Source organism: Guillardia theta, assembly GCF_000315625.1.
Source record: "Guillardia theta CCMP2712 unplaced genomic scaffold GUITHscaffold_15, whole genome shotgun sequence".
Lineage (NCBI taxonomy): Eukaryota > Cryptophyceae > Pyrenomonadales > Geminigeraceae > Guillardia > Guillardia theta.
The window spans coordinates 745,722-766,658 of NW_005434659.1; the positions used below are offsets into that span (position 1 = coordinate 745,722).

At 50.9% G+C, this 20,937-nt stretch overlaps 10 protein-coding genes across 10 annotated transcripts in view; 6 read left to right on the forward strand and 4 right to left on the reverse strand.

Moving 5' to 3' along the window:
- The first annotated feature begins 1,437 nt into the window (after nt 1-1,437).
- On the forward strand, nt 1,438-3,050 carry GUITHDRAFT_93071 (hypothetical protein). The gene is made up of 5 exons (XM_005837222.1): nt 1,438-2,395; nt 2,442-2,507; nt 2,566-2,661; nt 2,708-2,764; nt 2,813-3,050. Exons 1-5 carry the CDS (start codon nt 1,454-1,456, stop codon nt 2,867-2,869), a joined length of 1,218 nt encoding a protein of 405 aa, XP_005837279.1. The 5' UTR covers nt 1,438-1,453; the 3' UTR covers nt 2,870-3,050.
- A 117-nt stretch (nt 3,051-3,167) lies between these two features.
- Nucleotides 3,168-4,820, reverse strand: GUITHDRAFT_104110 (hypothetical protein; the record flags this gene model as incomplete). Its single annotated transcript, XM_005837223.1, has 2 exons — nt 3,168-3,239; nt 3,294-4,820. The coding sequence occupies 2 exons, from the start codon at nt 4,818-4,820 to the stop codon at nt 3,168-3,170; spliced, it is 1,599 nt and encodes a 532-aa protein (XP_005837280.1).
- An 850-nt stretch (nt 4,821-5,670) lies between these two features.
- GUITHDRAFT_104111 (hypothetical protein) lies at nt 5,671-7,673 on the forward strand (the record flags this gene model as incomplete). Its single annotated transcript, XM_005837224.1, has 9 exons — nt 5,671-6,477; nt 6,522-6,638; nt 6,689-6,745; nt 6,792-6,842; nt 6,886-6,974; nt 7,035-7,089; nt 7,155-7,238; nt 7,312-7,464; nt 7,512-7,673. 9 exons carry the CDS (start codon nt 5,671-5,673, stop codon nt 7,671-7,673), a joined length of 1,575 nt encoding a protein of 524 aa, XP_005837281.1.
- Nucleotides 7,674-7,730: 57 nt separating this feature from the next.
- Nucleotides 7,731-8,627, reverse strand: GUITHDRAFT_161926 (hypothetical protein; the record flags this gene model as incomplete). Its single annotated transcript, XM_005837225.1, has 6 exons — nt 7,731-7,831; nt 7,872-8,031; nt 8,080-8,115; nt 8,163-8,321; nt 8,380-8,455; nt 8,521-8,627. 6 exons carry the CDS (start codon nt 8,625-8,627, stop codon nt 7,731-7,733), a joined length of 639 nt encoding a protein of 212 aa, XP_005837282.1.
- A 1,215-nt stretch (nt 8,628-9,842) lies between these two features.
- On the forward strand, nt 9,843-11,180 carry GUITHDRAFT_104113 (hypothetical protein; the record flags this gene model as incomplete). Its single annotated transcript, XM_005837226.1, has 3 exons — nt 9,843-10,715; nt 10,816-11,079; nt 11,130-11,180. 3 exons carry the CDS (start codon nt 9,843-9,845, stop codon nt 11,178-11,180), a joined length of 1,188 nt encoding a protein of 395 aa, XP_005837283.1.
- Nucleotides 11,181-11,258: 78 nt separating this feature from the next.
- Nucleotides 11,259-14,009, reverse strand: GUITHDRAFT_104114 (hypothetical protein; the record flags this gene model as incomplete). The annotated part of the gene is made up of 13 exons (XM_005837227.1): nt 11,259-11,387; nt 11,444-11,509; nt 11,933-12,204; nt 12,265-12,358; nt 12,401-12,550; nt 12,597-12,667; nt 12,806-12,888; nt 12,936-12,997; nt 13,043-13,091; nt 13,136-13,182; nt 13,230-13,489; nt 13,544-13,608; nt 13,918-14,009. 13 exons carry the CDS (start codon nt 14,007-14,009, stop codon nt 11,259-11,261), a joined length of 1,440 nt encoding a protein of 479 aa, XP_005837284.1.
- Nucleotides 14,010-14,333: 324 nt separating this feature from the next.
- Nucleotides 14,334-16,287, forward strand: GUITHDRAFT_67168 (hypothetical protein; the record flags this gene model as incomplete). Its single annotated transcript, XM_005837228.1, has 15 exons — nt 14,334-14,441; nt 14,651-14,742; nt 14,812-14,867; nt 14,919-15,016; nt 15,070-15,162; nt 15,210-15,263; nt 15,311-15,352; nt 15,407-15,476; nt 15,529-15,563; nt 15,614-15,679; nt 15,729-15,768; nt 15,821-15,886; nt 15,960-16,044; nt 16,092-16,190; nt 16,245-16,287. 15 exons carry the CDS (start codon nt 14,334-14,336, stop codon nt 16,285-16,287), a joined length of 1,047 nt encoding a protein of 348 aa, XP_005837285.1.
- Nucleotides 16,288-16,787: 500 nt separating this feature from the next.
- Nucleotides 16,788-17,642, forward strand: GUITHDRAFT_135459 (hypothetical protein; the record flags this gene model as incomplete). Its single annotated transcript, XM_005837229.1, has 1 exon — nt 16,788-17,642. The coding sequence occupies one exon, from the start codon at nt 16,788-16,790 to the stop codon at nt 17,640-17,642; it is 855 nt and encodes a 284-aa protein (XP_005837286.1).
- Nucleotides 17,643-18,290: 648 nt separating this feature from the next.
- Nucleotides 18,291-19,121, reverse strand: GUITHDRAFT_67241 (hypothetical protein; the record flags this gene model as incomplete). The annotated part of the gene is made up of 5 exons (XM_005837230.1): nt 18,291-18,447; nt 18,499-18,719; nt 18,764-18,851; nt 18,911-19,010; nt 19,070-19,121. Coding segments are annotated over 5 exons (618 nt in total), but the record flags the coding sequence as incomplete, so codon positions are not given.
- A 743-nt stretch (nt 19,122-19,864) lies between these two features.
- GUITHDRAFT_104118 (hypothetical protein) overlaps nt 19,865-20,937 on the forward strand; it is a gene marked incomplete at both ends in the record, with an annotated part of 5,699 nt that continues 4,626 nt past the window's right edge. The window contains one exon of the mRNA XM_005837231.1: nt 19,865-20,716. Coding sequence (XP_005837288.1) covers nt 19,865-20,716 — 852 coding nt within the window. The remainder of the gene's footprint in view (nt 20,717-20,937) is intronic.

Here is a 20,937-nt window from a genome sequence, read left to right on the forward strand (position 1 = left end):
ACCATATGGATAAAAAGATTATGACGACGGCGGCGCCGAGTGGATCGGATCAGAGGGACCTGAAAGGACGAGCAGGGGATGATGACACTGAAGCAGGAGAATCTGAGAGTTCAAGTAGGAGGAGCCAGGGGCAACGATCACACGCAAGTCTCTCAGTCACGTTGCTACGGTATCAGTGCAGGCGAGGACGCAAGACTGTGACTGGTTCAGGAGGCGTCAAAACTTGACTCAAGCTTTGATTTGCTGAAACCGGGACCGTTACAGTGAGACAATAGCCAAATAACGGACCGGGCCGCCCGGCCCGTCGGGTGACAGAGCCTTCCAGTCAGGTGACCCTGCTGAAGCTGATGAGGGGATGAGGGCCTCGGATCCGAGTCACCAGATCTAGTACTACCGGTGGATTTATCTAGAATGACACGGGTGATACTATGATATGTATGGGGTGGTGTTGTTTTGCAGGTGCAACTCTATGACATCTGATAGGGGGTAAGGGTAGCTTCTTCTTACAAAGTACCCCCTCTTTTGATAAAAAATTCTGTTATTGGACTAGGGGTACTTCAAAAAGATACCTGTCAAAGAAGGGTAGGGTACATAGCCCTGATCCCAGAAGTACCCTACCCCTGATCCGGATGGAACCCTATTGTGATGTACTATGGAGGGTGGGGTCATGACTTTCGGGGGGTGGTCTTCGTTCCATTTGTAGTGATTTGTAGAGGGAAAAGGGGGTGGGTGATTCGTAGGGGGTGGGGTAGGTTGGACAAGTGGGTTGGCCTCCGGTTCTATTCGATTCCAGAGGATTTGTGAAGGCCAAAAAAGAGAAAGAAAAAGAAAAAAGAAGACAGGATGGGGTATGAAGAAAGGAACATGCGTACAAGAAGGAGAGAGAGAGAAGAAGAAGAAGCGAGCTCGACTAGGCAGAGATGTCAAGAGGGAGAGGGATATCAAGAAAAACATAGATACAATCACCTAGAGATCATGGAAGGCAAGGAACGCAACAGAAAGTATGAAGGGCGGGGATAGCGGGAACGAGCAAACGAGACAGGATCACAAGATCCAAGTATTCAAAATGATGGAGAACCAGGAGGCATGCAACCGAACATCAAAGAAATATACCAGAGGTGGTGGGACGTAAGAAAGATAGTTCTAAGAAAGCGAAGGTGAATTCTACGGGGTTCATCACAATTTCAGGGGATCAGGCTATTCAAGGTAAACTGGAAGTTCTAGAGCTCATAAGTAGGGTGAGGGGCAAGGTCTCGATGGCTAGTCGAGATTCTCGGAATGTTTGTAGACTTGTTGTGCATTTGTTCCATGTTTGTGTTGTTGCGCCCCACTCCTCCGACGGTGGGCGCAAATCATGTTTCCACCTCTATTCCCACATTACTCAGCTGTTTTTTGAGCACTTTCTGTTTAATCCTTCGATTTTGATCCCATCTCTTCAGGACTGTTCTACAGAATGCAGACCATAATCCTAGCAGTCGCTCTGGTTTCCTCGATAGCGTGGACGAATGCAGCACAGGGCCCTCTGTTACTCCCTGCTCAGGAATCTCTTGCAAAGATCCAACGACATGGCTATGTGCCGTTCAAGAGACACATTCCTTCCAACTTGAATCTTCGCGGTGGAGGAAAGGGTAACGTTCTCATCACCGGAGGTGCTGGGTACATTGGTACGCATTGTGCTGTTACGTTGCAAGAAGCTGGATACACAGTGATGATCCTGGACAACTTCAGCAACTCATGCAAGAAGAGTATTGAGAGAGTTGGAGAGATCACTGGGAAGTCGATCGAGAAAGTGTTTGATGTGGATATTCGTGACAAGGCAGCGCTGGATAAAGTGTTCAAGGAAAACAAGGTTGACGCGGTAATTCACTGTGCGGGCTTGAAAGCTGTGGGCGAATCGGTGAGAGAGCCAATCGCATATTATGAAAACAATTTTGTTGGAGCTCTCAATTTGATCAAGGCCATGTCTGCAGCAGGATGCAAGAAAATCGTCTTCTCTTCGTCTGCCACTGTGTATGGGAACCCTGCCAAGGTACCTATTACCGAGGATTTCCCACTGCAATGCACAAACCCCTACGGGAGAACCAAGTTCTTCATCGAAGAGATGTTGCGTGATGTAGCCAATGCAGATCCAGAATGGAAGGTCATCAACTTGAGATATTTCAATCCTGTGGGAGCACATTCGAGTGGCAAGATCGGAGAGGACCCATCGGGCATTCCCAACAATCTTATGCCTTACGTGACCAAGGTTGCAATCGGCAAGCTCGAGAAGTTGACTGTGTTTGGAGACGACTACGACACTCCCGACGGCACCGGAGTCCGCGACTACATCCATGTGATGGATCTTGCCAAGGGACATGTTGCTGCTGTGGACAAGCTCTTCTCGATCGAAGGGGAGGTGAGCGACATGCGTAGTGTCGCTCTTGCACGCTGATAGCATGCAGGTTGTGTACAACCTGGGAACTGGTCATGGGTACTCCGTCCTTGATATGGTCAAGGCGATGAAGGAGGTGATGAATCTTTCAGTCTCGTTTTGTTTGGAGTTGACGAAGGGGAAAACTCGATCAGGCGAGCGGCAGAGAAGTTCCATACGTGATTGGGCCGCGTCGATCAGGAGATGTGCCCACGTGCTATGCTGATGCAGCAAAGGCAAAGCAGGAGCTGGTCAGTCGATCGAAGTGTTGAGATGGTACTCTGACATCCTACTTAGCACTGGGAGGCCAAACTTGGGGTAAAGGAGATGTGCCAAGACGCGTGGAACTGGCAGGTAGAGCCCTTCCCCTCCTTACTCCTTCCCCTCCTCACTCCTTCGCAGTGCAAGAACCCCAATGGCTACCGGGAAGAAGCTGAGCTCGCTGGTGCGAAGAAGTAATCTGATCGGATCAGGCTGAGGCCTTGAGGCGGCACACACATGTTCGCCTCATTTGCTGATGAGCACGTATGGGTCACATCGCTTGTCCGCCATCACCACGAGGATGTCAAGGGCAGGGCATGACTACCTCATATACGTTAGCCCTGTTTACTAAAATGAAGTATGAGCCAGTTCGTCCCCAGGCTGCTTCAATCAGGAAAATCTCTCCCGTCCATGGAGGCTCCAACAGCAGCTTCTTCAACTATGGACCATCCTCTCCTCGCTCTTTGTGTGCTGTGATATCCCTGTCTTCTTCGAATCACAGGGGGCTGCCCTCCACCGGCTGTCCCAGTAGAGGATCCATGCTTTCTTCCATCTCCTCATACGTCCCCTGTCAAACGGCACAGTCAGACCTGCAGCAATCTTAGCAAGAACCTGAGCTGACCTGGTACCAAGATAAGGCCAGGAGTCCGATGCTCGTGGCTCCGAGGATACAGGCAGCGACCAGCAGGCAGATGACGAGAAGCGAAGGTCCACCATGCGGCACCGCGAAGATGGCGAAGACAGAGCTGCCAGTATCGAGGATGACGTGGATTCCCTTCTGCCTTGGGGTTCCAACCTCAAGGATGGCATAGTAGATGTAAGAGTTGCTCGTCGTCATAGGAATCCTCTCCACGTCGTGCGTGAACCCCAGGAGCCTCCTTTGCCCACCCAGCGATGGGTTGTGCAGGGGCGGCTCCTCATCACTCACCATCATCCCGTTCTGTACAGGATACGCGCCTCCCTGTTCTGCTGGCATTTGTGGGCTCGCGTACTGAGGAGCGTACTGGCCCGCCGCTGAGTAGCTCCCCTGCTGCGGCGGGAAGGCAGGGCCGGCGTCCATGGGATGAGACACGAAGGTCTGATATTGGACCTGCTGCGAGCCCGGGCTCGGTATCATGGGTTGGACACGCTGACTTGCGCTTTGAACCACAGGGGAGATAGACTGCTGCTGCTGCTGCTCCTCAGGACGGATGGGAATCGCCGGGATGGTCATGGGCTGAGGTTTCTGAACCTTCTTCTTGCCGAGAGGAACATGGTTGCGATCCCCAATCTTCTTGAACTGAGTGGTGAGCTGATAGCCAGGGGCTCGTTGGCCAAGCGTGACCTTTGGTTGCATCGGATCGTTGAGGTCATGTACGACTACCATCCTCCGGAAGAAGACATCTCCGAGCAGGAAAGTTCGAGGAGTTGACTTCATCTTCATCACGCAAGGCTTGTCGTCCACCATGTAGTCGTCGTACGGCAGGGAGAACGTCTGCCCCTCGATGGTGATGTAGATGGTGGGCTCATCGAGATCACCGAAGTACTTCTGGAAGGACTTGAAGGGGCTTGCAAGTAGCCCCCCCTCAAACGTGTCGTCGGGAACCACCAGGCAGGATGTACCGGAGTCAAGGATGGCCTGGATGGCGATGGACTGATCCCGAAACTGCAGGAGCTCGTGATCACCGATCTTGAGGCTCTGCACGTCGATCATGTAGTGCATGAATGCTGATGTGCCGTCGCCGAGCGGGCTGGCCCTCACCCCTGTCGTCACCGTCTTGCCCTTCACTGAAGATGGGTCGTATCCTCCCAAGACCAGCTCCCCCCGGTCCTCCGAGAGCATAAGGGTGAACACTCGATTCATGAGGATGTTGCTGTTGTCCTCGTCTGCTTTCGTTGGGTCTGTGAGCGCCCAGAACAAAGGATAAGGAACGCTGCGCAGAGCCGCTGCCGGGAAACCCATGCCGAGAATGCCGTCTGCCTGCGCCCAGTCGTGTCCCTTGCTCTTGGTCACGCATCCGAAGCGTGTGTTGACGTAGTAGCTGCCCAGTTGCACTACGTCCTTGGCTACGAAGCCAGTGAGAGAGGCGTCATCGAGGTACTCGACCTTGAAGAGCTGCTCTTCGTTGTAAAAGGATGTGCTCTTATTCGGATGAAATTGCCCGCACATGCTTGATGCCACGAGCGAGACAAGAATCAAGCTCTTCAACAGCCCGCCAGTGAAGGTTGGCGAACATATCGGACGACAGTGGGCGGCCACGTGCGAAGCTAGTCTCATCCTCGAGTCCTGGTTCATACAGGTAGTGTTGCAAGTGATAGATGATGGCTCAGACGCAAGAAGGGAAGGAGGGCATGAATGATAGGTCTGGGAGGGAGTGTGGACCACAGTAGAATCCATTGCAAGATCGAGAGGGCACGGAGATGCTGGTGACGAAGAGGATGGCAGCACCTCAGAGAGAGGAGGAGGAGGAGACTCCGAAGAAGCAGCAAGCAGCTCCTCCGGCCCCCCTCCATGGTAGAGGCAGCCGCCGCCTCCCTCTCCTGCCCCCATGACGTGGGTGCTGTTTGGTGTAATTTGACCCCATCCCCACTCATTCCCTTGAACTTCATTGTAGCCCTCATCCCCTAACATATAATCCTCAGAGGCAGAAAGGCGGGCTCTATGCAGCAGGAACGGGGCATGCGGAGAGATAGCGCTGAAGATGCTGCCGCTGCTGTCAGGAGAAGGTGGACAGGATGGTTCTGTCATGCCATGATCTCTGATTGATACTTCCTCGTCCTCGTTGGGTTGTCTTCCGAGAGAGATACGAAGAGATAAAGAATAGGGTTGGGAGAAGGAAAGGCGGATCTGGATAGGAAGGATAGAGATACAGAGAGGAAGACATCTATTCCTCTGTATACAGATGTCACAAATAGATGTTTCTTGCTCAAACTTGTTGCTGTTGAGTTTACTCTATCCTATGCTTGCGCAAGGGTGGTCAGGTCGATGGCACCAATGTGTCTCAGGTTTTCGACCCACGATGAGGCTCCGATTGAGGGGAGGGAGCGACGAAATGGAGTATGGCACAGGAAACGCGAGTAAATTCTGCAAAGACATTCATGAGATTCCGGACGATTCATCGTCATGGATACGGAGGAATAAGACTGATGTTTCCTCATATGCCATGGATGTTGTCAGGATAAGATTCGGCAGACATGATCAGTTAGAGAGTGGAAGGCTGGTGGGATACAAGCCACTGTTTGTTCACCAGGTATTCGGGTACGATGAGCTCATCGATGGATACATCGACCCATCTTGCAACGTCACATATGCAGAAGATGATCTCCGACCGCTCATTTCCTTCTCAAGCAAGGGCAAGCACCCAGATATAGAAAAGTCTGGACTGAACTTGACCGATGTGGTTGGAAGCATCCACGAGCATGCTCCTGCAGATTACATTGCCGTCCAAGAGGCTGGCAAGAGGTATCCGCCTTTCAAGCCAATGGGACAGTACCTGAATTATTACTCTGGATATGACATTGGTCTGTGTGAGAGGGAAGTGACGGAAATGAACGAGCAAAGGGGAGGATCTGTCAGATTCGAGATGTACCAGTGCCATGTTTCCTCTGATATGAGCCCGGAAATCAAAAACTTCTTCATGCGCACACAAAGTCTTGCCATCTGGTTCATCGAAGCCCTCTCCTACATTGAGCTCGACGACCCTGGATGGTCCATTGTACTGACTTACGAGGCAACCACTTTGAATTCAAAGAAGACAGCCAACGTGGAGGAAGTTAGATATCGACTCGTAGGGTTCGCCACTCTCTACCGTCATCGGCTTGTCAATGTGTGGGTTGAGTTCGAGGGGTGACTTTCTGACTCCTCCTGTAGACGACGATGGAAAAGGTAAAGGATATCACACCCAACCTGGAAGATGTCGTTGGACGGAATGATATATTCCGTTTGAATATCAGTCAGTTTTTGATTCTTCCTGAGTATCAGCGAAAGGTGGATTGCTTTGATACTTGCAATGAAGCAAGAAAGTAATGATGTCCTAGGGACATGGCGCCCAAATGATGCGACAAATCTACAAGATTGCCATGAAAGATGACAAGGTTGAAATCAACCTTGTTTTTGAGGTAAAAGTAATATCTATTTCAGTTGCTGGATCTACAAGTGGAAGATCCAACCGATGGATTTCAAGAGATGAGGGTAAAATTTTCGTACGATCGATCCTCAACTCACTCCCACGAAGATGAAAATAGAGCTGGACATGCTGAGGGAGTCGAAACTCATGGATCAGCTTCGCGGAAATTCACCTTCCTGGGGATCTTTACAGAAAAAGTGAAACAGGCTTGAATATTGAGAACATTCATTGAGCAATTGAGTTTTTATGTTGATCAGGTATAAGTTCCACATGGTAGAACTCTTTGATCTGGCACAAAAGTTGGGCTGTAAGGTGAAAGTCTGACCCGTAACATGTTGAGATTGTGCTCATTTGATCTCCTGTGCTACTTTGAGCAGGTGGGCAGAAGAGGCGTCAAAGAAGATTCGTCTGGCATGAAGACAGTTGCTGGAGTTGTTGTCAACATGACCTACGTTTACGAGGTGAATTCAATCCTGACATGTCTCTCGACTTTAGTTGCCTTTTCTCTTGACTTCCCTTGCCTGCATTTCGCAGAGATCTGCCATCGTAGGCTTCACCATGTCAGAAGTGGATGATGTCCTGCAAGCCATTCTCCCAGAGGATCTACGTCAAACGACCGGTCCACAAGACGCGGCTGAGAAACTCCTGGTCGCAATATACATGGCGGTTGTTGCCGACTACGGGCAGGTTGGTTTGGTCTGCTGCTCTACCTTGCAAGTTGCTGACTTCCACAGGCGGAGGGCCTCTCAGATCAGCAGGTCGATCAGCTGCTGGAGAGTGTGGACTCCGGTCGCCTTAAGGAACTCCAAAGTCCTCGAGACATCGCCAGATTGGTCTTGCCGCTGATTGGCATGATTAAGAAAGGTCTCAACCCCAAAGCAATGACGGACGATTGAAGTCAATGAAACATGATTCACTTGGAGAATTTATGTGACAATTTATCTATTTGTTACTCAGTGCTTCAAGATGCCGAGGAACACTGCTAGGAAAGGCTCAATTTCTGACTTCTTTACCTTGGAAGTGTGCTGGATGGAGCGATAGAGAATCGCACGCCCTGCAAACCCTACAGGAGAAATTCATTGCAACATTCGGACCGTTCGCCTTCACCCTTACCACGTTCCGTCCCCTCCGAACTTCCCCCAATTTGGTTAGGGCCGAGAGATATTCATCGATCTGGACTTTCCCGATCCCTGTCTTGGAAGCGATGTCTGAAGCTTTCATGGGGTTTGAGCTTTCAGAGATTTTCCTTAAAACCTGTACAGAACTTAGTAGTTGATGGCTGCTAAATTCCTTGCTGCGTACCATCTCTAATTGCTTGAGGTGAAGTGTTGTATGAAACTGAGCCCTGTCAGAGTTCTGCCTTGTCCAAACAAGTTCTGGCACACCTTCTTTGGAAGTTTTTCTTTGAAGAACTCTTGGATTTGTGAGGAGCTGGGTAGCTTCACTGCTGCTGTTTCCGAGATGTCATCTTGCTCGACGTCATCGTGCAGTTCATCGCTCCCTAATGATCTGTTCTCCTTCTCTTGAACCGCCTTCTGTGTATTCTGATTCATCAACAGCTCGATCTCAGCAGAAATTTCAATCAAAAAGATGCGAAGACACCTTGCTGACATCGAGATCTAGAGCAACAGCTGCCGTAACTACCCCATTGAGCAATTTCTCCATTCCAGCATTGAACCTGGAAAGGAACCGTTCGATCAGCAATGGTCGACTTGTGAGATGACAAGAGAACTGTGTATCTACCCTATGATGGATGTATTGACGTCCTTGAGTCGCTTCATGGCAACTGTCGCTTCCTCCGTTGCCCTCCGCGTCTCGTCCAGCAAAGCCGACACCCGCTCCCACGCCATTTCAAAACTCTTCTTCCTTTCGATCACCCCACCTCATCAGAAACAGGAGATGACTACCCCTGTTGCAAATGATGACCCCCCACCCCTTATGTCAGATGCTGACTACCCTACCTATGTCGACTGAAACTCGGTCTACCCTCCGTTTCCCCTTCCAACACACCCCTCGCATCTTACCACTGAACCGTTCATGAAATATTTCAAGTTGTCTTTTATTATTTCGTTACTTTGCCTCTGAAATTTAAAGTTTTGCCAAAAGGCGGGGGTTGCCGTGCCTACTCAAGTTCCTAGTACCACAATAGCACAAATCTCATATAGAGAGGTGATAGGACATTAAATGTGAAATGTGCGAGGCTGCCGTACGGACAGAGGGGTGGGGGTACTTTGGAAGGCACAATGGGTGGTCATTTTCATGGGATATTCCGGGTTGTTCATAGAGAATATGAGGGTGGGTACTTGCAGGAAGGGAGGTGGGGGTTACCAAGGTAAGGGTTCCGAAAGGTTGGTGGGCAGGTTGGTGGGTTCGAAAACATGGCGTGTAGAACGAGGAGCAGAGGGATGATGGGAGGCGAGAAAATGCGAGGAGAGAATGAAGAGGAGGAGTGATGAGACGATTATGAATGAAAAGATAATGGTGCAAAGCAGTGCTGACGTAAGAAGTAGGTTCGACCAATCTTCACCCTTCTTTCCTCGCCCTTTCCATATCTCACTTTCTTTTTGACAATGCAGTTTATCCTTTATCCTTTATCCTTGATTATTAATCGCCATGACCTGTGTCCCAACTCGATTTGACTATCCTGTAGCTTAGTTTCTTCTTCTTGCTGACGAAGATCTTTTGATATTCTCTCTTTTGGTCTGTCTCATTTTTCAATTTAGACTATCTCATCCAACCATTCCGTGTATGTCCGTCTTTGTCTACCCATTACACCACTTCCTGACCTTTCCTCACACTCCAATCCTTTTCTTTATAAACTTTATCATCATCATTCTACCCTACTTTGCTCTTCTCCCTTTTGTCCTTATGTACGAGCAGACCACTGTTTGAAAATTGGAGCGATACAACGGCCCCTCCGAGAGCAAGAAGACCTTTGCGAGCAAGGAGTAGAATATAGATCTTATTCGTAGAAGCAAAAATAGATGAAATCAAAGTTTGAAGGATCATCAGAGCTAAGGAATTTCAATATCTTTGTCCTGAACGATTCTTGCAGAACTGGCAACATGGCTTGCCAAAAGTACCGGCTGCCGCCTTCGGAGCAGGAGATCTTGAAGAATGATGCATTCTTCTGCCGATTGAAGACAATGCCTTATACAGGGCTCCAGGTGTTGGATGTTTCGAACGGGAAGATCCCCAGGTTTTCGGAAAATCAGGGTCAATCCAAGCTTTCCCATCAATTCATCCCACCAGTGTGTGTGGAGAGACTCAAAGAAGTTTGCTTGCTCGAGCCCGTCTGGAGCTGCAGCAACGAAGATGATGAAAATCTTCGGCATGAACTTCTAGACTGGACTGTGCAAATCCCGGAGAAGCTCCTCAATGGGGAGGTTTTCGTCAAGTTCTTAGATGGGAACTCGGCTGCCTTCGCAATATCCCATCCCTCCATCGTCCAGCATCTGTATGCAAACTGTGGATCAGATTTCCTCCATCCCAACTTCCAGATGTGGAGCCATCATCCTCCTCGCACCCTCGTGAGGCCGGTGCATGGCTCCGTCTACTTCATCTCCACCGCCGAGTCAGATCTGAGTCCCAGCATGTGCAAAGGAGGAAGCCTTTTCAAATGGAAGCAGTCGGGAGCAGCCCAGTACCTCAAAGTAAGCTTGCCTTTCTCTCCCTTTACTGGAAACCTGTCGGATCATCCTCCGATGCTGCACTACATCCCCTACGAGTGCACTCAGCCCGTCATGAACAGTGAAGGAGCTGGTCAGCAGGAAGCGGAGAAGTGCTTCCTGATGCGCGTTTACACGCTCCACTCCTTCTCCTGCCCCTGCAAGTACTGCATTACTGCCAAGACCGGCAGCAAGGTGGAAGGGACCAATCGAAGTAATGCCAAGGAAAGGATGTACGATGAGATCTATGGCAAGGTCGCGCTCGTCCAGGTAATCCTTCTGTTTATGACTGTCTGCTCGTGAACCTGGGCCTCCCCATGTACCTTCTTCTCCTACCCCTTCTGCTTCTTGGATTTACGTGCTCCATCAGATCCTCGACTACGAGTGGTCTAAGGGACAGAATCCATCGCAGACGTCGGGCAGCAGCCTGCCTCCAACTCCCCGCCTGACGGACAGGGCAAGCATGCTATCTCCTCTCTCCCCTGACTTGATCATCCACGCCAAGAGAAATTTGAGCGAGCAAATCCTTTGCCAGGAAGCAGGGAAAAAGACTCCTAAGGGGAAGGAGAACATGAATCCACACTCATCCTCAAACATTTCAGAGCTCAAGTCATCTATGGGAAAGCGTTTCGGGGTCAGGAAAACGTTCAAGACTTTGCCGCCGCATCTTTCTCTGCATGCAAGGCAGAGGTCACCCTGCTCAAAGCTTTCACCCTGCTCAAAGCTTTCACCTGATCGCTCCCTGGTCAACCATGAGCCTCACCGGTGATGTTCTGCTTTCCGATGCTCTTGCATGAGTTCGAGTCGCAGATCTCATCCGCTTGGCGAATTTCTGCTCAGCTCCATGAACTTGCCAACAGCTGAGGACGTGTCGGTGCATACTGGAGCTTCACTGCTATATTTTTCAGAGGACACCTCCGACACCAGATCGAGCTTCTCCTCCTGCGAGACAGGAGCAAGCGTCCTCTCCGATGAAGCCTGGCAAAGCGAAACTTCACCATGGTGTCAAGGACTGGGTACCCCCCAATCAGGTGAGACCAGTCAATCCCGTTTTGACTCTCAACCTGCCCCGTCACGAAAGCCACTTTTGCTCTGCCATGGTCGGTGATGATTTTCCTTTAGTACTCAACTCGGAATTCAATTTTGAGTCGACAAGTCTAGAAATCACCAGGTTCTTTCCCTCTCCATTTTCTTGCTCCTCTCTTCCTCTTCCTCACCTTATCCTTCTCCTCTTTATCTCTGTTTCACGCTTTCAATGACATACCGACAGTGAGGAGACTTTGGAGTTGGAACAGGACTGGTTTGCTTTGCCGATCGGCAACAACGAAAAAGAGGTCTAGAGTAGGGGAAGGAGATAGGGGCTCTTTCAGCTTGTTTATTGTCTCCCTTCCTCCCTCCGCATGCTCCTGAGGGCCAGCAGCCACCTCAGACGCTTTGGAATTCCATGCTGCGTGTAAGATAATCGATATACAAAAGAACAGGCTTACCATCATGCCCATCGACGACCTCCGGTAGCAGAGGGCCTTTATGAGCTTCCTCCCATCTCCTGCGAGGCGCAAGGAGGGAAGTTTGTGTGATGCTGACGCGTTCGGCTCCTTTCCAGCGGATCTTGGCAGCTCTTCCCCAAAGGCCTTTAGTAGTCCTTTCCAGCCAGCACGAGAGAGATGCTGTGCTTCCTCCTGGTCGAGAGTCGCGTCGATGTCTTGGTCATCGATATCCTCCTCCTTGTCGACATCCTTGTACTTCTCCTCCGCTCCACCTGCGAGTCCAACGGGCCGTCCTCCACTCAGGAATCATCAAGGTGAAGATTCAGAGTCACCCCATCCACCCTTGTCCGCATGTGTCACCATCGCTTGGATCTCCTTGGACAATTCTGCCAGCGTTTTCTTATCCCAGAAACTCGTTGGGTCAACCTTTTCCTCTGGTTACTCCGAGCTCGCTAGCAGTGCAGGTACCTTCTCCTTGGTATCTGCGCTTCCCTCCTTGCCGCTTGTAGGTTTTGGAGCTTCAGGGGGCGGAGGAGGTTTCTTGACAGAGACGAAGACGAAGGTCTTGCACAACTTTGCCTCCTGCTCGCTGGCTGCGACGAAAGTCTTGGCATCAGCCTGCTCCACCATGTGAGATCTCAACAGCTGAAAAAGGGACGTCAACCTTGGTGGTCTGATGTCGATACCCCGGATACAATCTTTGATCAAAAGGAATAATCTTGCGGAGGATGAGCCCTGATCGCAGTCAAGGGGAGCAGGAGCAGGCGAAGGAGGAGCAGGAGGAGCAGGAGGAGGAGGCAAAGGAGGAGGAGGAGGAGGAGGAGCAGGAGGGGGAGGGCAGGAGCAGAAGCAGGAGGCAGGAATAGTGGTCACCTGCTTCTTTCGCTCTCTCCTCTACACCCCATTCCGAGTACGGCGGTCTCACCTTAATGGTGACGTGGATTTGTCCTTCGTCTCTGACTACCAGTCACTGCCGACATGCCACTACCACCATCTCCTGAACCTCAGGAAGTCCCTGGCACTCCTGAAAAAGTTGAGGAGGAGCTCCCTGTTGAGATGGACGCGCTGGCTGCTCATCAGAACAGGCCCTTCATTCCTCAGTCACGCAACCTGGTCCCCGCAGTGGGGGAAGTTGAAAATGATTCGATCGAACCGCTCGCTGCGGTCGTCGTCAGATCAGACGTCTCACCTTCCTCTGTGTACCTCTTGAAGGATCTTTCCAGCTTCGTTGCATCGACGTTGTGGAGAATCTAGCCAAATGTTCTCAGTGCTCTGACGTGCTCTACATCGATCTTACATTAGCATGCGCCTGTTTAAGGAATTGTAGGTTCGCCGGCGCCGAGTTATACTTTTGCAAGACGGTTTGCGAAGAATCCAGCGATGTAGCATACAACTTCTCTCCTGACCCAATCCTCTTCGCTAGGCCCCTAGCGAAGGAAAAATCCCCATCGCCCACCACGAGGATCAGAGATTTGCTGTCGTAAGGGCACTGCCCGACAGGCGCGTAGGAACGATCACGGGTTGGAGTGGACAGGGTTGGTTTGTTCGGCTTGAAGTCTGAAGATGCAATAAGGAGACATCAGATCTCAGCCTGACCCACAACTTCACAACCTTTCTTGAAACTTTTCTTCGCCTGCACCTTCTGCCGCAGCTTCTTGGCTCGAGCCTGTGGGACCCTTAAGTTCGTGCGATCGAGGAGGAGGAGGATCAGCGAGCTCTGTTGACATGACTAGAGATGCTACAGCAATTGACACATCCTCACTCAAAGCTTCACTGCACAAGAGTACGCAGAGAAAATGTTTCAGGGAAAACAAGATGTTTTTCGGAACTTTCATAGATTCATGCAGATCAGTATACACAGTCGCAGCCGCGAGGAGACCAACAGGATGATGAGCTACGACACAGCAAGACACGTTTTCCCATGCTCCTTCTGCTCTTCTGCCATCGTATCCTCTCCTTTCAGCGTGTTTCCTGCATCGCCTTACCTTCTCCCGCTGCCCCATGGCGAACGAGTAGCGGCCCCCCAATCTTCCGGGCCCTCATCCGGGCCCCGGCTGAGAGGCTCCGAGGCTGGCATTTGACTCAGTGAGTCCAATTGCCCGGGACTCTGAAAAATGAACTTCTCAAAAATCGAGTTGAGAACTTCTACCGTACTCAAAAGTTCTAGAACTTCTACACGGCCCGCCTCACCTTGCCACTGGCATGGATTGAGATGGGGTACCACTACGATTACCCTACCCGGCTTTCTATTCACCCTACCCCATTTCAATCTCAAATTTGGGTGAGGAAAAAGGGGGTATTTTTCACTACCCCCTTACAAGTTCGTTGAAGCCCACCCCCCAGCAGAGATGGTGTTTTAAAGAAGGACGGTGAGGTGGAGGGGGTTAGCAAGGAAGCGAATATGCGCGTGCTAGTGACGGGAGGAGCGGGCTTCATAGGGAGCCACACAACGCTGGGATTACTCATGCAAGACAAGCAGGGAGACCAAGAGTCCTACGAAGTTGTTGTGGTGAGTTCCTCTCGTCTTCTAACCACATGATGAGGGAAGAGTCTCCCAGCGAGGAGCTCCGGTTGAGGGAAGCTGACCAAATTTGTGACGATCAAGTTCTTATCGATGGCTAAGACATTGTCTCTTGAGACATGATTATGAGCACATTTTCATGCCGAAATTCGTTGGATTGATGTTCATGGTTGTGTTCATTGAACTATGGGAAACAGGTGGACAACTTCAGCAACTCATCGCCAGAATCGTTGAAAAGAGTCATGGAAATCACGGGAAAGACCGTGGAATACCATGACTTGGATCTCAGGTACTTGGATAGATTGAAATGTACCATTCCCCCTCAATCTCATTCGCTTACTCTCGTTTTACTTTTCAGGAACAAGTCTGCAGTGAAAGAATTTTTTGACTCTCAGAAGCAAAAGTTTGATGCAGGTTGCCATAGCTCTGTCTTGATTGACGAAGTCTTGACATCGATTCATTCAGTTGTTCATTTTGCCGCGCTCAAAGCAGTCGGAGAGTCGGTGCAGAAACCGCTTGAGTACTATGAGAACAACTTGACTGGTGCCCTCAATCTCCTCGAGGTATCTCATTCCTACCTCTCGGATCATGCCATCTGATGATTCTAATTTTCTAGTGCATGCGGGAAAGTGGGTGCAAGGCCATCGTGTTTTCCTCCTCTGCCACTGTGTACGGGAATGCAACCAAGGACTGCGACAAGATTACCGAGGTTGAAGGGACTGTTGTCCTGCGAAATTATCCTTGACAGAAGAGCAGGATGCTCCAATCAGTGCGACGAATCCATATGGACGCACAAAGCTCTTCATCGAGGTCAGTTGACACATTCTAGGCAACGGATGAACTGATAGAGCTCACAGGAGATCTTGAGAGACCTTTGTAAGTCCGACAAGGATTGGAAGGTTTTCAACCCTTGCGTGCTGTCGTTTCGCAAGTGATGACAGGCCCGACTATAGGCTATCAATCTTCGGTACTTTAACCCAGTTGGTGCACACGAGAGTGGCAGAATCGGCGAGGACCCTGCAGGTACCATTCATCTCCCATTATTTTGCGATAGCTCATTGGTTCTTTTTTCAAGGCATTCCTAACAACTTGATGCCATATGTTTCCAAGGTCACATGCGGGTTTATGCACTATGTATTCATTCTGATCGAGAACTTCAGGTTGCTGTCGGCAAGCTCGAGTACCTGACAGTGCACGGAAACGATTATCCCACCCCAGACGGAACCGTAAGATGACAAGATTTTTAAATGTTCGTCTCACATTGCGTGCTTGTAGGGTGTTAGAGATTACATCCATGTCATGGATCTTGCTGAAGGTGGGCAGTTCTTCAGGCTGTAGAGAATGATTCTGAGATGAATCTGTTTCAGGTCACATCGCTGCCATCAAGAAGTTGTCATCACTACAGGGGGAGATCACCGTGAACCTCGGAACAGGTACAGCCAGCGGACTAGTCTTGCTCCTTGGCCGTGTAGACCATTTCCTCCTCGTGACTCGTATTTTTCACAGGCCGAGGTTACAGCGTAGTTGAGATGGTGGAGGCGATGAGGAAAGCGAGTGGAGCTGAAATCCCTTACAAGATTGGCCCGCGCAGGTGCTCTTCCGCGCTTCGACTTATATGCCCTTACAAAGCTTTCTCAGGGAGGGAGACGTTGCGATGTTGTGTGCAAGCACCGAGAAGGCAAAGAGAGAGCTTGGGTGGGTTGCTAAGAAGAACCTAGAAGACATGTGCAACGACTTGTGAGTTTTGCTCATCCTCGTCGCTCACCTCTGATTCTTTCCCTCATATTCAAGGTGGAGATGGCAGAGCGCGAACCCCAACGGGTACCGTCAGTAGGAACCGGGTTCATTTCAGAAACACAATGATGCCATGATTCGAGTCCGAAATTTTTGATAGAGTCAGCATTTAATGAATTAAGCCAGTTAATCGCTACTGCCAGTGCCCAGAACTCGCCGGAGGCCCGGCGGCCCGGCGCGCAGTGCCAGACTACTGTCCGATCGAACTGTCCGCCAATGACCTGCCGGGGCCCCCGCGTTTGAAGTGTGCGGCAGGCCGCCGGGCGGGCACTGGCAGAAATCGACCCTGAGGCGGACCCGGAATCTCGGATGCGGGCGGGGATGAGGCAGATCGCAGTGCGGGTAGACCATGGCGTGTCAGGGGAACGGGTGGTAGGAGGCATCATGGCGGAGATTGAGAAGCAGAGCATGTGATGGAGCTCGTTTGAAAGATAATGATAGCGAAGAAGAGGATCCGATGAAGATGAGGCGAGAAGCTCGAAGGTTGTGATGAGTCAAAGGAGCAGGACGGAAGAATCCTCACGTGAAGGTGGAGCGACGATGGCGACTGGAATGTTGCGGGTGGTGGGGAGGTTGAGGGACATCCTAATCAAAGCGATAGAGACAGACGAGGGAGATGTGAGGGAGGAGATCTTGAATGATCTTCTCTCGGATGTGTGCAGCCCAATCGAAGAGGAGGTCAGACATACTGGGGAGCTCAAAGAATACGGCGAGGAGTGCAGATACTACTACGAGGCAATCAGCATGTTTGTTGTGAAAGAGAAAGATGGACTGGAATTCACAAAAAGTTTGGTGACGCTCTTCACTTGTCTTTGGGACGTGTGGGAAGTCAGATGCACATACGCACTAACGATGCACCGATGGCTATTCCGGAACAACTTTGAAGAGCACAGTTTGAAATCCATGATGGTCATGATTAAGGGCGCGAACTCTTTGTTTTGGTCAGACGTCAATGCTCTCTCAGAGCTTTACCGTCCTCTGTTTGTTTTCCTTATTTCACAGCTCACAAACCAAGAGGACTGCCTCGGAGACATGGACACGGCGGTTTACGCCGATCTCTTGAAGCTTGCATCTCGATTCATTTGTTACTACGACCTGTCGGGCTGTGAAGCATCTCACCTGCAAGATCTGTCGACGTTCATTTCTATGATACACTCAAGTCAATGGTTCCATCGAACTTGCGACGAGGATGAAAGTTCTTCCATGGGGCTGAACGAGGGATCCTCGGGGTGTGTCATTGAACCAGCTTCTATCGTGGTGATGGAGATCGTTCATCAGCTGAACAGCATCTGTATCGAGGAGGCCTTGTGCAGATACGTAGAAGGGGTAAGCTCTTTGAAGCCAGAGCTTGTCAACTGTCTGGATTGGCAAACGAGAATCAAGTTACAGGTTTGACCTTTGACTTCTGCCGTCGTCTAGATGTAACGTCGCATCAATAGGGCATCTTACACGGGCTGGGATCACCTGGGGGGCCTCTATATCCTCCTCGGCCGGTCAGGGTACGAGCTCGGAGGACGATGGACTTCCTGTTTCCCAGGGGAAGGCACGGGAGGAGGCTGGTGAATTTAACTTTCAGACTTTTACATCCCTACCGCTGGCCCATGTCGTTGGCTCATTGGTGAGAGCGATGGTGTCCTGTGCTGTGTTGCGGGGAATGTTGACGGTCCCGTGCGCTTGCAGGATTACAGTCCAGCTGCCGCGGGAGGTCTGGGCGAAGGCGCATGAGATCTTGCCAACGGGGGTCAGCACACGGATCGCTTCAGCAGCAACTTCGTCGCACCAGCTGGCAGTCAAGGTAGCCCAGCCCTCTGCTGTGCCGCCAGCTCTGAGGATCCGTTGATGGCAGATCGTTCAAGTGCCGTCCAAAGTGTGGAGGTTGATTTTCAGATCTTGATGTTTTCCACCCTTTTATTCATTGTAACGCGGACCGTTCTAATCCGGAAGGGTGTTGTCGCCCTCGAACTCATACAAGTCGAAGCAGTTCTGGAGCTTCTGCATATCGCTCTGAGAAAAATCGATCTGCCGGAAAAGTGTTACAAGTGTTCAAGACAACAGCAGAGTTTGCTTGACCGGAAGCTTCTTGAGCTCTCCATTGGCAACGTCATACACGAGGCCATGGATCTGCGGCAGGATCTTACCATCCTTCTGCAGAGTCTCCCATCGTCGCTTCTGCACTGAAGCTGTCTTGTACACGTTCAGGCTGCAACAACACATCAGAGAGGGCAAGGAGCAGGCTTTTCACAGATACAACCACTGCTCGACCACGTTGAGCTCCACGAGTCTCCTCACTCTTGCCTCCCCATGGAACTGAACAATCTCGTCGTAGTGAAGCCTCCAAACATCCCTGATGTTTCTCAGCCAGTTCTCCAAAGGGCTGCCGTGGTTCATGTTTCTCAGAGCAGCCCTGACACCTCCGCAGTCGTAATGCCCGCAAACCACGATGTGAGGAACTTGCAGAAACTCGATGGCATACTGCAGCAGGAGGTCAACGGGGAGCCTGAGCTGCTGCTACCGACCTGAAGCACTGCTTGCGCGTTGATGTCAATGGCGAGAAACTGGTTGGCGATATTTCTCTGTACGAAGACTGTCCCGCTATCAGCCCCACTGAGAGAATAATTCGTATCAGCGATAGCAGGGAGAAGAAGTTGAGATCATGTCCGCACATGATGACATTCGCTGGAACCCTGGCGTCGGAGCATCCGATCCACAGGATGGAGGGACTCTGCCCCCGAGCAAGCTTCTCGAAGAATTCGGGGTCTGCGGCTGTGAGAGGAAGGATAAGATTCTGCGACACGTCTCACAATCGCACAAGCAGCTCTCACCTCTCTTCGATCTTGCCCAGTGCTTGTTCTTCTCGAACACCTTTTCGAAGTCGAACGAGTCATCATGGAAGCCTCTTGCTTTACAAAGTCTCCATCCTGCTCCAACGCCTCAGTCTCGTCCCAACAGTGAGCATGCAAGCTTCTTCTCCGCGCCATCTCGTCCTCATCGCTCACCTTGCGGCCGGTGCAGGCCCTTCAAGAGGCTCATGCTGTGCCCCAATCGGAACCTCATGGCGGGTGCAAAATGTTTGCAACACCCTACCCCTAGAGAGGGCATTGGCTTTCATTACCCCCTTGTTTACTATCAGGTACCCTATAGATAACCATAGGGGTAACCACCTCCACCCCTTGTGTATTTCCTGAGGCAGGCTCGTGATCATGTCTAGACATGCTCACCAGCGGTCGCAACGACAGTGATGCTGGGACTCGTAGCAGTAAGGGGAGAGAGGACAGAGGAGCTGGAAGGGAGAAGAAGATGTGACGAAGAGACGAGGAGATCAAGACCTGGAGGGTTCGATCGAGACGGTATCGTGAATCTTCCCGAAGCTGTCATCGGGATGGCTGAATTGCTCATCGCCAAATCCATCACATGAGCATTCAGAGCTTGTCATGGTCAGGAGTTCGCTCTTGTTTCTGCTTCTTTCCTTGACGATACTGGTGGCCGATGAAACGTCATGTACGGGCCGAGAATGTCCTTCATTCTCTCCACTTCGAGCTCTTACCCTGAGAGGGGGGAGGAAGAGTCCTACTTCCTTCGGGGGACTTAAAGCGAATATTCTCAGGTCATGGCAAAGGATGAAGACTGTCTGCATGAAATTTTTCAAGAAAGACAAGAAGAAGATCAGAGACAGGAAAACGAAAAGTTCTGTTCAGAAATGGGACTGGTGCAAGGATGTGAAGAACCTCTCCAAGGCGAAAGAAATCAACCGGGTCCGACAGAGGAAGCAGGACTTTGATGACTTCAGGAAGTTCCTCATTGACAATGAGGAAACGGAACTGGTGAATGGCTGGAAGCCCAAGAAGTTCAGGTACAGCAACATGCCAATGCTTCTAGATTCAGACATGGACGGGATGGATGACGAGGATGGGGATACAAAACATGCAGAGGGCTACTTCAGTGGGATCGGGGATGAAATTATGATCGTCGATCTGCCGGCGGATTTCAACTTCGATGAGTTGCGTCAAGACCTGCCGATCATGGGATGTCTGCTGATGAACAACGTTGTGTCTCAGGTGCTGAAGAATGTCAAACATGAAGTTTTGACTCCGACCTTCCCCGAGTTGAGCGTTGTGAAGAAGCTGAATCTGAATCACTACACGACCTCTGACAAATCGATGATCCTGTTCAGACAGTCTTTCAGACACCCGACGGTGTCGTCGGTCACCAACGAAACTCTCAGGAGCCTGTTGAAGAACGCGGGGGGTGCAATGGTGCCGATGTTTGTTGTTGAGATCTCAACGTGGGGAGGAGCGGTTCCGAAGATGTACGGATACGGAATCTTCATCTCTCCGATCAACTGCAGCTCTTATCTGGAAGGGATCAAGATCCCTATGGACTTGTTCTGGGAGATTGGAGTGCCGACGAACATGGAAGAGTTTGAGGAGTGGAAGGAGAGGGCTATTGAAGTGCTCTGGGAGAGATACAAGGTATGGGGAAGATAAGATTCCTGGAGGAAGTAGAGAGGGCAACTGATGCGCAAGAGAGGAGGAGGAGGAGGAGGAGGAGGAGGAGGAGGAGGAGGAGGAGGAGGAGGAGGAGGAGGAGGAGGAGGAGGAGGAGGAGGAGGAGGAGGAGGAGGAGGAGGAGGAGGAGGAGGAGGAGGAGGAGGAGGAGGAGGAGGAGGAGGAGGAGGAGGAGGAGGAGGAGG

Excerpts from the sequence above, each read along its gene's own strand:
- GUITHDRAFT_93071 (XM_005837222.1), top strand. The coding sequence starts at position 1,454 with ATGCAGACCATAATCCTAGCAGTCGCTCTGGTTTCCTCGATAGCGTGG. Across the intron at positions 2,508-2,565 it reads TGGTCAAGGCGATGAAGGAG|GCGAGCGGCAGAGAAGTTCC; the intron begins GTGATGAATCTT and ends AAACTCGATCAG. Across the intron at positions 2,662-2,707 it reads CAAAGGCAAAGCAGGAGCTG|CACTGGGAGGCCAAACTTGG; the intron begins GTCAGTCGATCG and ends CATCCTACTTAG.